The following is an 18223-nucleotide window of genomic DNA, read 5'->3' on the forward strand; positions in this document are numbered from 1 at the left end:
CCCAGAGGGCCGAGGAACCAACATTACCCAGAGGGCCGAGGAACTAGCATTACCCAGAGGGTCGAGGAACCAGCATTACCCAGAGGGCCGAGGAACCAACATTACCCAGAGGGCCGAGGAACTAGCATTACCCAGAGGGCCGAGGAACTAGCATTACCCAGAGGGCCGAGGAACTAGCATTACCCAGAGGGCCGAGGAACCAACATTACCCAGAAGGCCGAGGAACCACCATTACCCAGAGGGCCGAGGTAACACCCTTACCCAGAGGGCCGAGGAACCACCATTACCCAGAGGGCCGAGGAACCACCATTACCCAGAGGGCCGACGTAACACCATTACCCAGAGGGCCGAGGAACCACCATTACCCAGAGGGCCGAGGAACCAACATTACCCAGAGGGCCGAGGAACCAACATTACCCAGAGGGCCGAGGAACCAACATTACCCAGAGAGCCGAGGAACCAACATTACCCAGAGGGCCGAGGAACCAACATTACCCAGAGGGCCGAGGAACCAACATTACCCAGAGGGCCGAGGAACCACCATTACCCAGAGGGCCGAGGAACCAACATTACCCAGAGGGCCGAGGAACCAACATTACCCAGAGGGCCGAGGAACCAACATTACCCAGAGGGCCGAGGAACCAACATTACCCAGAGGGCCGAGGAACCAACAATACCCAGAAGGCCGAGGAACCACCATTACCCAGAGGGCCGAGGTAACACCCTTACCCAGAGGGCCGAGGAACCACCATTACCCAGAGGGCCGAGGAACCACCATTACCCAGAGGGCCGACGTAACACCATTACCCAGAGGGCCGAGGAACCACCATTACCCAGAGGGCCGAGGAACCAACATTACCCAGAGGGCCGAGGAACCAACATTACCCAGAGGGCCGAGGAACCAACATTACCCAGAGAGCCGAGGAACCAACATTACCCAGAGGGCCGAGGAACCAACATTACCCAGAGGGCCGAGGAACCAACATTACCCAGAGGGCCGAGGAACCACCATTACCCAGAGGGCCGAGGAACCAACATTACCCAGAGGGCCGAGGAACCAACATTACCCAGAGGGCCGAGGAACCAACATTACCCAGAGGGCCGAGGAACCAACATTACCCAGAGGGCCGAGGAACCAACAATACCCAGAGGGCCGAGGTAACACCATTACCCAGAGGGCCGAGGAACCAACATTACCCAGAGGGCCGAGGAACCAACATTACCCAGAGGGCCGAGGAACCAACATTACCCAGAGGGCCGAGGAACCAACATTACCCAGAGGGCCGAGGAACCGCCAATACCCAGAGGGCCGAGGAACCGCCATTACCCAGAGGGCCGAGGAACCGCCATTACCCAGAGGGCCGAGGAACCGCCATTACCCAGAGGGCCGAGGAACCAACATTACCCAGAGGGCCGAGGAACCAACATTACCAAGAGGGCCGAGGAACTAGCATTACCCAGAGGGTCGAGGAACCAGCATTACCCAGAGGGCCGAGGAACCAACATTACCCAGAGGGCCGAGGAACTAGCATTACCCAGAGGGCCGAGGAACTAGCATTACCCAGAGGGCCGAGGAACTAGCATTACCCAGAGGGCCGAGGAACCAACATTACCCAGAAGGCCGAGGAACCACCATTACCCAGAGGGCCGAGGTAACACCCTTACCCAGAGGGCCGAGGAACCACCATTACCCAGAGGGCCGAGGAACCACCATTACCCAGAGGGCCGACGTAACACCATTACCCAGAGGGCCGAGGAACCACCATTACCCAGAGGGCCGAGGAACCACCATTACCCAGAGGGCCGAGGAACCAACATTACCCAGAGGGCCGAGGAACCAACATTACCCAGAGGGCCGAGGAACCAACATTACCCAGAGGGCCGAGGAACCAACATTACCCAGAGAGCCGAGGAACCAACATTACCCAGAGGGCCGAGGAACCAACATTACCCAGAGGGCCGAGGAACCAACATTACCCAGAGGGCCGAGGAACCACCATTACCCAGAGGGCCGAGGAACCAACATTACCCAGAGGGCCGAGGAACCAACATTACCCAGAGGGCCGAGGAACCAACATTACCCAGAGGGCCGAGGAACCAACATTACCCAGAGGGCCGAGGAACCAACAATACCCAGAGGGCCGAGGTAACACCATTACCCAGAGGGCCGAGGAACCAACATTACCCAGAGGGCCGAGGAACCAACATTACCCAGAGGGCCGAGGAACCACCATTACCCAGAGGGCCGAGGAACCAACATTACCCAGAGGGCCGAGGAACCAACATTACCCAGAGGGCCGAGGAACCACCATTACCCAGAGGGCCGAGGAACCAACATTACCCAGAGGGCCGAGGAACCAACATTACCCAGAGGGCCGAGGAACCGACATTACCCAGAGGGCCGAGGAACCGACATTACCCAGAGGGCCGAGGAACCAACATTACCCAGAGGGCCGAGGAACCGACATTACCCAGAGGGCCGAGGAACCGACATTACCCAGAGGGCCGAGGAACCAACATTACCCAGAGGGCCGAGGAACCAACATTACCCAGAGGGCCGAGGAACCAACATTACCCAGAGGGCCGAGGAACCAACATTACCCAGAGGGCCGAGGAACCGACATTACCCAGAGGGCCGAGGAACCAACATTACCCAGAGGGCCGAGGAACCAACATTACCCAGAGGGCCGAGGAACCAACATTACCCAGAGGGCCGAGGAACCGACATTACCCAGAGGGCCGAGGAACCAACATTACCCAGAGGGCCGAGGAACCAACATTACCCAGAGGGCCGAGGAACCAACATTACCCAGAGGGCCGAGAAACAAACATTACCCAGAGGGCCGAGGAACCGACATTACCCAGAGGGCCGAGGAACCGACATTACCCAGAGGGCCGATGAACCAACATTACCCAGAGGGCCGAGGAACCAACATTACCCAGAGGGCCGATGAACCAACATTACCCAGAGGGCCGAGGAACCGACATTACCCAGAGGGCCGAGGAACCAACATTACCCAGAGGGCCGAGGAACCAACATTACCCAGAGGGCCGAGGAACCAACATTATCCAGAGGGCCGAGGAACCGACATTACCCAGAGGGCCGAGGAACCAACATTACCCAGAGGGCCGAGGAGCCAACATTACCCAGAGGGCCGATGAACCAACATTACCCAGAGGGCCGAGGAACCAACATTATCCAGAGGGCCGAGGAACCGACATTACCCAGAGGGCCGAGGAACCAACATTACCCAGAGGGCCCAGGAACCAACATTACCCAGAGGGCCCAGGAACCAACATTACCCAGAGGGCCGAGGAACCAACATTACCCAGAGGGCCGAGGAACCAACATTACCCAGAGGGCCGAGGAACCAACATTACCCAGAGGGCCGAGGAACCAACATTACCCAGAGGGCCGAGGAACCAACATTACCCAGAGGGCCGAGGAACCAACATTACCCAGAGGGCCGAGGAACCAACATTACCCAGAGGGCCGAGGAACCAACAATACCCAGAGGGCCGAGGAACAAACATTACCCAGAGGGCCGAGGAACCAACATTACCCAGAGGGCCGAGGAACCAACATTACCCAGAGGGCCGAGGAAAAACATTACCCAGAGGGCCGAGGAACCAACATTACCCAGAGGGCCGAGGAAAAACATTACCCAGAGGGCCGAGGAACCAACATTACCCAGAGGGCCGAGGAACCAACATTACCCAGAGGGCCGAGGAAAAACATTACCCAGAGGGCCGAGGAACCAACATTACCCAGAGGGCCGAGGTAACACCATTACCCAGAGGGCCGAGGAACCAACATTACCCAGAGGGCCGAGGAACCAACATTACCCAGAGGGCCGAGGAACCAACATTACCCAGAGGGCCGAGGAAAAACATGACCCAGAGGGCCGAGGAACCAACATTACCCAGAGGGCCGAGGAACCAACATTACCCAGAGGGCCGAGGAAAAACATTACCCAGAGGGCCGAGGAACCAACATTACCCAGAGGGCCGAGGAAAAACATTACCCAGAGGGCCCAGGAACCAACATTACCCAGAGGGCCGAGGAACCACCATTACCCAGAGGGCCGAGGAACCACCATTACCCAGAGGGCCGAGGAACCACCATTACCCAGAGGGCGGAGGTAACACCATATCACAGACGTATGTGTATCACCAGGACCGAGGTATCATCAGCCACAAGCCCTAGGCCCCCCCTCCCCCCACCAAGGCTCCCTTGCCCACAGGTCCATGGAAGTAACATCTCTAGGACGGAGGTACCACCACCCAAGGCCTCAGGAACCATCAGTACTCCCTCCACCCAAACCACCTTCTTCACCAGTGTTATCACCACATGGTTCAACGCTCTAACGGTTTAAAACATGAACTGATTCCTCGCTCTGTGTCCAGGAGAAGAGAGAAAGTGTTTGTAGAACGTTCTGGATAAAAAGGTTGAAAGGAGAGAAAAGAGAAGCAGGAGAACACGCATGTTACACGTCACGTGACCTAACATGTGTGTTTATGCTTTAGATCTTTTTTTAACATTACATCAGAACATTTTTCTGATGAACAATATTGACTGAGCTCAGCTGACAGAACTAATAATTGAGTGTTGGTGGCGTGATGAACCCTCCCAGTGTGTGACCTGTGACATGAGGCTCACGTGTTTTCACACAGCAGCTCGCCGCAGCGTGTGAATCCTCGTCGGCTCGCGAGAGGAAACAACCAGCGGCCGAGTCGCTGAGTCCAAACACGCTGATCAAACAACCTGCTGGATTATGAAGAGTCGTCGCACATGTTCACACACACTCTGTGTTGTTCTACCTCCGAGCTCCTGATGGAAAATCCCTCTCTTTGTTCTCGCCCCCCCCGTGGTGACCATGCCTACAGGGTGATGTCACACAGCGAGGGAACCGTACGAGAGGGTTTAACCAAACAGCACCGAGCTGCGGCCGGGGGGGGGGGGAGAGATCAGTCAAACCTGAAGACGCTGAACCGCAGAACCAACATGTCGGGTCAGCTCCGGGTCTCGGATCGCTCCAACGTGTCCAACGTGTCCAACGTGTCCAACGTGTCCAACGTGTCCAACGGACCAAACAAGAAGAAGAAACCAGCCAAGAAAACTCAAGTTCTGTTCATGTTCAGGTCGATAATGTAAATATTGTTATGACTGTAAAACGTTTTCATGCTCTAATGTTCAGAATCACTGTCCTCAGACTGTCCACTGCTGCAGCTCCTCTCTTCAGCCTCTGTCGCAAACACTTGGTTTTAGCTCCTGTTTCTTTAAGACCCCCCCGATTGGTCAGCTGCTTCCGGATCGATAGGAAATCAACTACTGGAATTAATTAGGGGGCGTGGCAGATGAGCCGCTGGGCGGGTGTTATGGAAATGTGGGACATTGTAGTGTCACATGACTCAAATGAACCAGTAAATGAAAACATGTTCCGTCATTGCCACAAACACACACACACACACACACACACACACACACACACACACACACACACACACACACACACACACACTGTAGTTAATTCAGATCCATACACACAACGCTCGGCTGCTACACACACTGACGACACCTCAGATGAAAAAAGTCCAGCTGCTGTTTCAGGACATTTTTGAGCCTTTTGAGTAATTTCAGATAAACATGAAACCGCTGCTTTTTATCACTGAGGTCGTTTCCTGCTTCGCTGAAACACAAACAGCTCGAAACGAAACATGTCATTTTGACATTAAACCTTCGATCACGTAACAGAGGCGATGATGTCGATCACAGACTTTCATAAAAACCCCGAGTCGGCCGTTAAATGATGACATCAGTCGAGCGAACATCAAGGAGCTTCGACCACAAACCACTGAAGTCGATGTGAAGTCTGACGAGCGAACGACAGGACGGACGAGCTCCAGCCGACACAACCACAGACCAACAACTGGGATTCAGCTGCAGGACACAAACGCAGAGAAATGATTTCATCTGACGCAAACAGACGAGAATTCTCTGAATCCTCATGTGTCTCCTCATCATCCCACACTAACACAATATTGTGTCTCACGCTGAGCGGCTGACGTTGCTCTGGTCTCGGAGCCGACAGCTCGTCCTGTAAAACCCGGAGAACTCCACTCGCATGTTTTCACTGAACATTCTTTTCAATCAAGACGACCTAGAGGTTCTGACCCAGAGGTCACGGGGTCAGACCCAGAGGTCACGGGTTCAGACGAGGAGCCGGTCCCTCAATCATTACTGTATTTATTTCTACTGCTATATTTACAATGTTTTACTAATAATATAATATATATACTATTTTATCGTTTACACCTGATGTAAAAGTCTGAAGTTCTGGCATCTTAACGCACATATATTTATTTAATGTTCAAAGTGGCATTCAAACTATTTTTATTATTATTATAGTTGGTGTTTTTAAGCAGTTTTTATTACTTTATCGATTAACTAAACTCTCTTAATTTTAATAAACAGCTTATACATAGACTGTAGATAAAGATGAACTGAAAAGTGAAGCCAAATTATCTTATTGTGTCATTAGGGCCCGAGCACTGACTTCAAAGGTCAGGTGACACCCTATTGAAATTGTAAGGATTATTATTATTATTATTATTCAGGCAAATGAATTGGCTTTTTGAGGCTTTACAATGCTCAACTTCTTACCAAAATTTGCAGAAAGTTAGAAAGTGGTGAAAATTTACGTATTCTGAAGAAATTTTCAATATTAACATTAGTTTAGTATTTTTTTTAAATGTACGAGCTTATAAATGTTTAATTTGATTTAATTAATATAAAATATGATCAGACATTTTACGATGAGAAAAGCAGCAAACATCTGGAACCAGAGCGTTGATCTGGTCTCAACCTGAAGTGAATCCACTCAGAGTTCAGATCAGAGCTCAGAGAGAAAATATGAAGTATAATCAAAATCAAAATTAGGTAAAGTTTGTCGTCATGTTTCCGTCTCGTGAGTCTTCGTGATAACCTGAGAATTATTCCACCTTCAACTTCAGCTCTGATCTCACGTCAATTTGTCGAGCAGTAAAATTCTGCAGCGCCGCAGAGAAGCTCCGCCCACTGGGGACGGGAGGCGTCTTAATTCAATCTGGCTCTTCCCGGGCGCCATGGACAACATGACACGGGCTCCCTGATTGGCTGTGGGACACACATCTCTTCCTGTTTTGGGGGGCGTCAATAAGCGAGTTTAACAACCAGTGAGCTTTAATGGGATCTGTGTGTAGAGCCTGGTGGTCAATAGGCCTAATGACCGGTTCCAGCCCGGCAGCCGATAACCTGCCGATGTGAGAGTCGGGTTATCGGATCAGGGTTTCTCCGGGGGGGGGGGCTGGGGGGCAGGGGGGCAGGGGGGGGGCACATCACTGGACACAGGAAGTTCATTCAACCTCAGTTTGTTAAAATGGTTTTTATCTGACTGATTTACCTAAAAACAGCTGCGGAGGAAAGAAGAATTTATTTCTCCAGTCGAACCTTCACATGTTTTTATTTCTACACAAAGATTTATTCTATATCACAGAACTGTTTCATCTCAGCACGTATATTTATTTGTTTAAATAAAATTATCCAAACCATTTCATTTAATATGCCACAAACTTTAATGGATGCAGCATCAAAAGAAAAAGAAAGAAAGTTAAATACTGAGATTTAAATAAAGAAAAATTAATCATTAGACACTGAATTAAATATTTTTGAGAAGAAATTAATTCTTATCTGTTATTAATGAATTGGTCAGATTATGCAGATCAGTCGGGACACGGCTGGAAACTCACATTTGTATCTTTATTCAAATTTAAATTTAAATATCAAAAATATATTTTTGACATATCAGAACCACTATTGTAAAATAGAGTAATTATATTCATAATAAAAAACAGTTAGACAGTAAAGAGTAAAGTTTAAATATTGAGAAAAATGTTATCATTATTAGAGCTTTGAAATATAATGTCGGTTTCACTGTTCTATTATTTATTTTGTATTTTATTGCCTCTGGTGTTTCCTCTTTTCAAAGTTTGGAGATTAAAGATGCTGATGATTTATTTTAGCTTTTCAGGAATCAGAAAAACTAAGAAGTGATTGTTTATATGTTTTTTCAGTTTATTCTGAACTTGATCAGATTCTTGGATTCAGTAAAATGTTTCCTGGGACTTTCAGAAGCTTCAGCTGCTCGTGTGTGTTTGATTCTCCAGATTCTCTCAGTTCACGTTTAAAAGCGCCTTCAATGCCCCCCCCCCCCCCCCCCCCGCTCCTCAACCTCTGACCCCCCGCCTCACGCCCCCCCCTCCCCCTCCCCCCTGACGTCCTGCTGTGGTCAACAGCAGAGAGACTGATGTCCGGTCAACCGACGTCTGACTGACCTTTACCAGCTCGGCCACCGGGGACTCATCTATCTCTCCGTCTCCCAGCATCCCTCATTCTACCCCCCCACCCCCACCCCCCCCCCCCCCCCACAATGCTAATGCAGCTGTTTATAACTGCCACATTGACTTTCTCCTGCCACTGTATGTAAATACAATCTGCTCTGATCAATGGGTTCACAGCTGACATGAAGTTGACCACAGACACACACACACACACACACACTGCACAAGTTGACAGAGACACACACACACAACTACACAAACCTTTTGTATTTTACATCCACACAAAGACAAACACACACAGGATGAAGTTCATAAATATGACACAAGGAATAAGAATAACAGGAGTGTGTGTTCCTCCTGAAAAGTGAGTTTCAGGTATAAGCATTGTCTCACACACACTCACACACACACACACATACACACAGACACACAGACACACACACACACACACTCACCTCCCACAGGTGTCGTGTGTTCCTCATGGATCCGTGCAGTTTGTCCAGCAGCAGCGGGATCCCCTGGAACGGACCGATCCAGGTTCCCTGAGGAATCCTCTGAGCTGCACAGATCCCGTAACCCAGACCTGGAACCGTGCTCGTGCACAGACACACCTGCACACACAACACACACACAACACACACACAACACACACACACACATGAGTGCACGCTTCTCTGTGTCATCTACTTCTATGCATCACGGGTCAAAGTGAAAAACAACATGTGAAGAAAGAGTGAGAAAAGAGAAAATATCAGGAAATCACAAACTCTTCTGCAGAGACGAGTTCAACGATTTTGTGACATTTCTCTAATATTCTAAATATTACAAATCGTTATGAGTATTCACAAAAAGCAGACGCAGGCCTCACCTCTCTGGGCAGATCTCTGAGCCAATCAGGGACGTCGGGCAGGGTGACGGGCGCCGCCGAGCTGCTGGTGCCGACGAGGCGGCGCAGGGAGTGGAGCGGCCCGTGCATCGGACACTCGCCGTTCCTGTTGTCTGCGCACATGTCGCAGCCTGGAAACACAAGATCAGACTTTCAGCTCCGACACAAACCTCCAGACAAACACAGAGGGACATACACACCAACTGAAATCAAGTTTAAAATCTCATGTTTATTCCCAGAGTCAATGGTTGAAATTATTATTTAAGATTCTAACAATAACAGTTTGTGATAAAAGAGATTTGATTGAATATGATTTTGTTTATTTTCTTTTATAATTTATTGTGATATTAGTTTTTTAAGAAACCAGAACACCACTTACGCACTTATACTTATGTATACTTATACACACTAATATATATATATTTTTATACACACTAATATTTAAATATACTTACACAGACTAATACTTTATATAAACTTATACATACTAATACATTATATAAACTTAGATCATAGGGACGAAGTTGTATAAACCTCAGTCTGTCTATAATGATTTCTGCATATGACGTCACTTATACCATGTCAGATGAATTATTGGTTCATATATGAATAGTCTCTGATCAAAATACAAACTTATTTTGTGTCTGTTATTTTAAGAGATGTTGGAATACACACACACACACACACACACACACACACACACACACACACACACGTGATTGATTGATGATGGATTGATCACTTGAGTTGGAATCATAAAGCGGGAGCAGCTCTGTCAAATTAAAGGATTATTCCGCTCTTCACAGGCTCGTTTGTAAAATTCCGACAGTGAAAAACTGAGAGTGATGAAAGAGGATCTGAGTTCTGACCACGAGGAGAAAGAGACTTTTCCCCGCTGTGTTTTTCCAGGTTAAACGCGGCGAGCAGCGTCTTGCTGGGAATTAGCGAGCGTCAACATTTACCCTGAGATGCAGCCTGACAGTAATGGACGTTAATTGACTGTAGCAACATAATGAGAGATTATTATCTGGACAGAAAAGTCCCACACAGCCGAGACGCTGAGAGCAACAGGATGTTCATGTTGTGGTTGGGTTTTTAAAATGTTTTTCTCAAAATTAAATATCCGCCTCTCGACAGGGAGAAAGCTACTTTTACACCATGATGGATTGAGGTTAATTAAACCATATTATGCTCATTTATTAACCACAAAGTGCAGCTCAGCGTCACGCTCGAGTAAATGGGAAAAATGTAAGAGGCTGAATTCTCCTCGATCCTCGACCCTGAACTCAAACTACCTTTTGGACCAATCACAGGAAGTAGAGACAGCATTAAACAATAGAAGAAGAAGAAGAAAAAGAAGAATAAGAACAAGAATAAGAAGAAGAACAAGAAGAACAAGAAGAACAAGAAGAACAAGAAGAACAAGAAGAACAAGAAGAACAAGAAGAACAAGAAGAACAAGAAGAACAAGAAGAACAAGAAGAACAAGAAGAACAAGAAGAACAAGAAGAACAAGAAGCTGCAGTCTTCAGCTCCGACGATATAATGTTTGAACCACGAGGACGTTCATTTGATGCAATTGAACTAGTGTAGAGTACTGTAGTACTTGGGAGTACTGTAGTACTTGGGAGTACTGCAGTACTGTAGAGTACAAACTGAGGAGTTTTCTCCTCTCGTATTTAGATGAAACCTTTTCCTCTCTTCAGTCTCTTTAAAGCTCAGTTTTTCTTCAGACCGAGAATCCTCCTGTTCCGACTCTTTGAAGAGACACTTTCCATTTCCACTCCTCCGACTCTAATCCAGTGATTTAGTGTGAAGGCAGAACACAGTTTTCTGTCCTGACTCATTAAAGCAGCTAACACGGAGAAGGTCGAGGGTCACTAACAAACTCCTGGACGTCTCCCGAACAAACCCTCACACTTCATGAAGCCTCTGGATGTTAACGGCTGTTTGTTTCCAGCCCAGCTGTGAGTCCAGATGAGGACGGACCACACAGCCAGACGCTCGCTCCCCAAACCCACGGCCGAGCGAGCTGCTCCCTCGTCAGCTTCTAGTTTTCATTTGACAGAAAACGTCCTGTCGCGTTCGGTGTCAGTTTCCACGATGAAGCGTCCGAAACAGAAAACAGAGTCCGAGAGAAGCTGGTGGAGATGTTTCCCTCCGGAGGTGGAGGAGACCAAACACAGAGATAAAACTCAGGAACCACAGGTTTTACTGAGGAGCTCCAGTCTGTTTGAAGTGAAGAACAGAAGATGCTGCAACTTGTTTAGTCCAATGAGATAAACTGTGATTAGTGAATATGGGCTAATTGGATTGATTGATTGATTGAAGTACGTTCGGACCCAGCTCCTACAAACACAAAGGTCATGACCTCTGCAATATTTTTTGTGAATTTGAGAGATTTAATGATGGATCAAAAGATTTAGGCAAAAAAGAAATAAAAGTTGCTTGTGTCATTTTGCATAGATTCACAGATGTAAAGGCTTTGAAACAACATTAGGACGACAGTGTATTCATTAAAAAACTGAATCCTAAACACCTGATCTATAGGCTCTGACACCTGCCCCCTGGTGGATTGTCCCTGCACTGCATACAGTAGTGTCCGAAGTTTTTAAAGGTTCTACGAATATACGAATAAAGTGAAATCGTGTTGAGTCAGATATGAAACATCAGGTCTGTGACATTATTACCTGTAAATCCTTCATGAATATTTTATATCTCATGATGTTTTATCTGCATTTTGATAAATCACACATAAATAATGTGCGTATGGAAATGTAATGATCACAAAACCTTGTATATTTTAGAAACATAAAGAAATGTTGTTTTTCGGTTTTGGACGTTTCAGTTGGTTCAGTTCTTTTTTCAAACAGGAAATTTTTACATTTTTATTTTTGCCTTATGAAAGAAAAACTGTTTTGCTGTGTCACTTTTTGAAATCGTGCAGTTATAACATTTGTTCTCTTTCTGAAATGAACATTGTTATCCTCAGTAAATAAAACTAAATAAATACCATAATTAAAATCTAATTTGCTAATTATTTGGTTTTGTCAAAAGCTCAATGTAAAAACTGATGAACGATCTGGTTGTAATTTCATAAGTCGGACGTCTGCAGGTTTGTTTTCATGTTCAGAAGAAGTTGGAGGCGTGTTTGTAGTTTTTAATATTAAAACCAAAACAGACTTTCAGACACAAGAAGGTAAAAACGACCTGAAGAAGAAACAACAGGAAGCGTCATCATAGCGTGCTGCGTTCAAACACACGACCAGAAACACGCTGAGTTTCACTGGAGACGTTTCCTGATGATTCAATTTACTTCTTAAAAATCTCCACAAACAATTAAAATAAACTCGTCACATCCGGAGGATCCAGAGTGAAACGGAGAATGTTGTAAAATGTTCTGCTTTGACAAACACGTAATCTAATTTTCATTTAACTCAAATTAATTTCTCAACGTTAAACATGGAGGTTTGTGTGACAGATGAAAACCAACAATCACATCAGAGTGTGTGAGTGTGTGAGTGTGTGTGTGTGTCTGTGTGTGTGCGTCTGTGTGTGTGTAGCTGACTTTATTAAATTACAGTAAAACTGCCGGCTGACATTAACTCCAGATGCGAACTGGAAGAATTGATCTGTTTCTCATCAAACCTCAGCTGTCCCATAACTTCCTGTCGTACGTTTTACTGCTGGAACAGAATCATACGACTCTAAATTTGTTCTAATTTATTGAACATAAAAAACAATATTTAAAGTCTTTTTTTTCTGCTCCATCACTAATCAGAAAAACCTGCATGTTTTCAGTTAAACATTCAGAACAAAACTGTAAAACATTGAAAAGTGAGGATTTGGATTTTGATCATTTTGACTTATATGTTGCGTTGTGTACAATGAAGCTTTTAATATATTCACCAGAACACATCATGTACTTTAATAAGCAGCAAAACAACAGCTAACACGTATTTAACACGTCACCGGTTTGAGTCTATTATGTAAATGTAATTTGAGTTTGTAAAGGTTGAATAATATCCATATATTAAACATGTATTAAATATGAAATAAACGTGTAAAACTTCAGTGTGGATTAGTCCGAGCTGAGTCTCTCATTATACGAGAATCCGTCTGAATCTGATGGAATCAGGAGTTTCAAATCATATTTGATTGATCTCAAACAAACCCTGTGGATTATTTAACAGATTTAATTTAACATTTCAGCTGATCTCAGACAGAAGATGAAGTGTTGATTATTTTATAATTATCTAATTCATAATGAAGGTTTGAAAGACTAACTGTCTGATGCAGAGAAAACATCTGGACCATTTTGGTTTTATACAGAAAAACATAATTCATTTCACTCTTGTTTTTCTCGGAGGATAAATCTTACTGTAACGGCTTCTACAATTTACTTTCTTCATGATTTATTCAGTTTATCGTATGTTCATTTTTTAAAAGATACGACTTTAGATTCAGGATGAAAGTCGTCATCGTTTCTAACATTTTATAAAACTCATCACAGACGCATCAAAGGATAAAAACACTGTGAAGTATCATAGAGTCAAGCAATATGTGATACTTTTATAGAAAGTAAAATTAACTGAAATATAATTTACAACTGATTTCAAATATCAGTTTTAAATGAAGACGCATTCAAAAACATTCCTTTTCAGCACTTTTTGCCTCCCTATTTTTATGAATATTATTATTGGTTTAATTAATAATCTGGGTCAGAGAGTGACACACGAGGGAGTGTGTGTCTGCGTGTGTGTGTGCGTGACTGCTTTATCTACAGCACCCCCCCCAACACACCCCAGGAGACCTCAATAAAGCGTGTTGGGATGATAAATAGCGGGCCGGTGGCCGGAGGATCGATCCCCCCCCCCCCCGTCCTCTCTCTCTCTCTCTCTCTCTATCTCTCTCTCTCTCGCTCTCTCTCTCTCTCTTCCACAAACACAAAACTATATACAGCAATTAATTCCTGCTTGTCCCTCCATCCCTCATCGGCCCTGCCGGCGCGTATCGACGCAGATTACTGCTGATGGTCCGTTTTATCACCGCGGAATACACACACACACACACACACACACACACACACACACACACACACACACACACACACACACACACACACACACACACACACACACACACACACACACACACACACACACCCGCAGTGATGATGAACTCGGACGCTCAGCGGGAACCTGTTACATTCAACGTAAAGAGACGTTATTAAATTATATTAAATTATTATTATCATTATTTAATAATGAAGCAGGTTCATTTTAAATCATCGTCTTCAAAGGAAAACGATCAATGAGCTGATGGACTGATAAATACTCAACTGTTACTTTACTGACATAAATTATACTAACACTATAATAACAATAAAATACATTTATTACAGGAGTGTTTTATCTTAATGATACAAATTAAAGTGGCATCAACACAATTAGACACTCTACGCGCCACCATCTGTGTTTTAACGTCAGAAATATCAGAAACAATTCGTAGTAAAGTTTTAAATATAAGTTTAAAATAATCACAATAAACTCCCAGAATATTAAGGACAAAAATAACCTTATAAAATAATTCACATTGTGCAACAGAACCTTGAAACCTTTCATCCAAAAAGTCGAGTGTTCATTAATTATTATTCATTATTATCATTATGAGAAAACATAAGCAGCACGTGGCGCTAAAATCAATCAGTCAATAAATCAATGGAACGGACTTAAAATTCAACCTTAGATCGGTTCCGGTTGAACGGAGAGGCTTCACGTCTGTGGTCTCCGTGTGTGTGTGTGTGTGTGTGTGTGTGTGTGTGTGTGTGTGTGTGTGTGTGTGTGTGTGTGTGTGTGTGTGTGTGTGTGTGCGGACAGATATTGACACCGTCACGCGTAAAAGAGTTCTTCAGGAGAAGAAAGAGTTTGACGATGGGAAAATGTTTTAACTGCAGCAGAAATAATACATTTAACAGTTGAAGAAGATTTTAGAAATATAGAAAAAAGAAAAGTTCAATTAGAAAAAACGTTTTGACGCTTCTGATTGGCTGTTTGATGTCACATATTAAATGAATAGATGTTGTTGATCCAGTGAAATTAATCATCATAAATAATGAACCGAGTGAGTTGAAGGAACAGAAACTTAAACTCTTATTTAAATAGAAACCCCATGAAGTCTGGTTGATATAAAATCTGACTGTCCCACAAACCCCAACATCAAATATTACTTTTATTAAAAACCTTCTTGTCTTAATAAACAGTTGCTTTACATTTAGTTTGGTATACAAAATTTAAATGAATGGAATTTACATCTCATGATAAATGTGTTTTAAATTGTGATTCATCTATTTTAATTAATTTCTCACCTAATTATTTCTCTTATTTATGTTATTTTTATTTATGAATATATCTGCAGCTGCAGTTATTCATTCTGTGGAGCTTTGAATAGAAATATGTTTGTAAATCAGAGTAAATACACTCGATCAACAAACTGCGCAGATAAGAAAAGAAGGAACAAAAGACAATAAAATATATATGTTTGACTGTAAATTAGCTTATTCTTAATTATTATGAAATAATAATAATTTTTATCAGGAATTTACTGAGAACTGCCAAGCAAGACTATTATAGAAATAATAATGAAGCAGAGACAAAAAGCTGGAGGTCAAAGTCTCCGCTGACACACACACACACACACACACACACACACACACACACACACACACGCACAGTATGTAACTCAGTGTGAACCTCACACACGTGTTACACAAACCACACGTATGTAAACACAACTTGAGGCTCAGAGGTGACGACACAGCGAGGTCTCGTTTCCCGTTTTTAACTTCCACTGAAGTCATGAAATCCTCAACACAACCTGAGCAGTGACAGGTGTGTGTGTGTGTGTGTGTGTGTGTGTGTGCGGTGTGTGTGTGTGTGTGTGTGTGTGTGTGTGTGTGTGTGTGTGTGTGTGTGTGTGTGTGTGTGTACGTACGGTTGTTGACCTCTCCTGTGTGGTTGCTCAGGGGGATGATCTCCATCCTCTGCTGTCCGTACAGGTAGTAGTCCAGCTCCTCCGAGGTCAGTTTGAACCTTGCTCCCTTCCCCTCCTCCCCCCCCACACCACCTCCTCCTCCTCCTCCTCCGCTCTTCACACTGGACGACACCACCCCCACCCCCCCACAGCTCTGCTCCTTGGCCTGATGGAGGAACCCCATCGCCGGGTTGTGTCCCTGCTGGTTCTCCGGGGGGACAACCACCAGCATGTCTCCTCCTGCTCCTCCTCCAGGGCCTCCTGGTCCTCCTCCTCCTCCTCCAGGGCCTCCTGGTCCTCCTCCAGGGCCTCCTGGTCCTCCTCCTCCTCCTCCAGGGCCTCCTGGTCCAACACACACCGGGGCCAGCCCAAAGAGAGCGACCTGCTGGGGCCCGGGCAGCTGGGAGGTGGAGAGGGAGAGAGAGAGGGAGGAGGAGGACGGGGTGAGAGCTGCTGCTGCTGCTGCTGCTGCCAGGGAAGAGGAGGCTACTGAGGAGGAGGAGGTGGAGGAGGAGGAGGTGCAGTGCGTGGAGGCCAGGAGGTGGCTGTGCAGGCGGCTGGGGATGGAGAGGCGCTCGGGCGGAGGAGCCAGAGGCGTCTTCACCTGAGGGAAGAGCTGCTGCCAGTGCTGCAGGTAGGACGGGTCCACCTTCAGGAAGGCCGAGCCGCCGGGGTCACCGGGCTTCAGCATGGCTGCTCCACGGGCTGCTGGGAACCAGGGGGGGGGGGCACACACCAGAACCACAATAAACACACAATAAACACACAATATACACAAAGTCACTGCTCAGGTCCAACGTGAGGATTCAGCCTCAGGAATCACATTCACTCAGAATCCATCACAACCGGATTTACTGGATATTCACATTTCAGTTGTTAAATCAGAAAATTTAAATCTGGATTTGTTGGCTTCGTCCTGATTTGTAGTATTTCTGTTGAATTTACACAGAAATTGAAATTCTGCCTTCACATTACAAAACATTTTCTCTCTCAGTGAAATGATGTCAGACTTGAAACAGATCAAATCACTTTTTAAACGGTGAACTTTTATCTTAAGGTGTTTTAAACGCTGCCTGCAGTTGAAATCTCCTGATTTAAAATTTAAAATGACACTCTGATTATAGCTTGATCCTAAAATCAATTTGTCGAACCTTTTAGTTTCTGATTCCTTCTGATTTCTCTTCTTTAATAAAGTGCACGTTAACAGTCAGTTGATGCTGAGCAGCTTCACAGGTCTGAAGGTTTGAAGTTCCACTTTGAAAGAAAACACAGATTTCACTCTGCTCCGGAGAAAGTTGAATATTAAGATTCAGTTTAAAGAAAATAAAAAAAACGAAGAGTTTAAAAATCCTCAGCAGAGACACGATCCCTCCGGCTGCGGATTTAAATCAGTCGAATATAAAATAAACAAAATAAAGTTTTAAATTCATAAACAAGTATATGAATTTAAAACTGTTAATTTAATCTTCTCACTGAGACGCAGGAGCCGATTCGCTCTGAAGTCACATTTTGAAATAATTTTTCTAAATTACAAAGTGTGTTTCTGTGGATGACCCGGGATCAGAGCCCGGTCCCGAGCCCGGACAGAAGCAGTGAAGCCCCGGGAGAAGTGACTCAGCCCCGCGGGTCCGAGCACCAGAAGCGCAAAAAGCTCCAGATAAACGCGGTTTAGATCAAAGTGCGCGGACGATTACGCACAGTTTGGATAAGTTTATAAAGTAAAAACTGTTAAAAAGGTAAAAGTTTCTCCCGGAGGAATAGAGACCGAGTCCCGGTCCGAGCGGCGGTCCGGCGGCTCTTCCGTGGCCGGGCAGCGGAGCGAGGCGCCGCGGGGAGTCCCGGGATGAGGCTCTGTCTCCGGGGGAGGAGGCTTACTGCTGTCACGGGCTCTGCGGCTCCTGGGCGCTGGTTTCCGGGCAGCGGTGA

The 18223-nt window shown here is 45.6% G+C and overlaps 1 protein-coding gene across 1 annotated transcript in view; it reads right to left on the minus strand.

Annotated features, from left to right (window-relative positions):
- Positions 1 to 16988, minus strand: part of prdm6 (PR domain containing 6) — a 51468-nt gene extending 34480 nt beyond the window's left edge. Inside the window, exons 1-4 of the mRNA XM_061072325.1 lie at positions 16637 to 16988; positions 16259 to 16537; positions 9248 to 9396; positions 8835 to 8990 (exon numbers count right to left, since the gene is read on the minus strand). Of these exons, the coding sequence (XP_060928308.1) occupies positions 8835 to 8990; positions 9248 to 9396; positions 16259 to 16537; positions 16637 to 16988 (936 nt within the window). The remainder of the gene's footprint in view (positions 1 to 8834; positions 8991 to 9247; positions 9397 to 16258; positions 16538 to 16636) is intronic.
- Positions 16989 to 18223: the final 1235 nt, after the last annotated feature.

Source organism: Limanda limanda, chromosome 5 (genome assembly GCF_963576545.1).
Source record: "Limanda limanda chromosome 5, fLimLim1.1, whole genome shotgun sequence".
NCBI lineage: Eukaryota > Metazoa > Chordata > Actinopteri > Pleuronectiformes > Pleuronectidae > Limanda > Limanda limanda.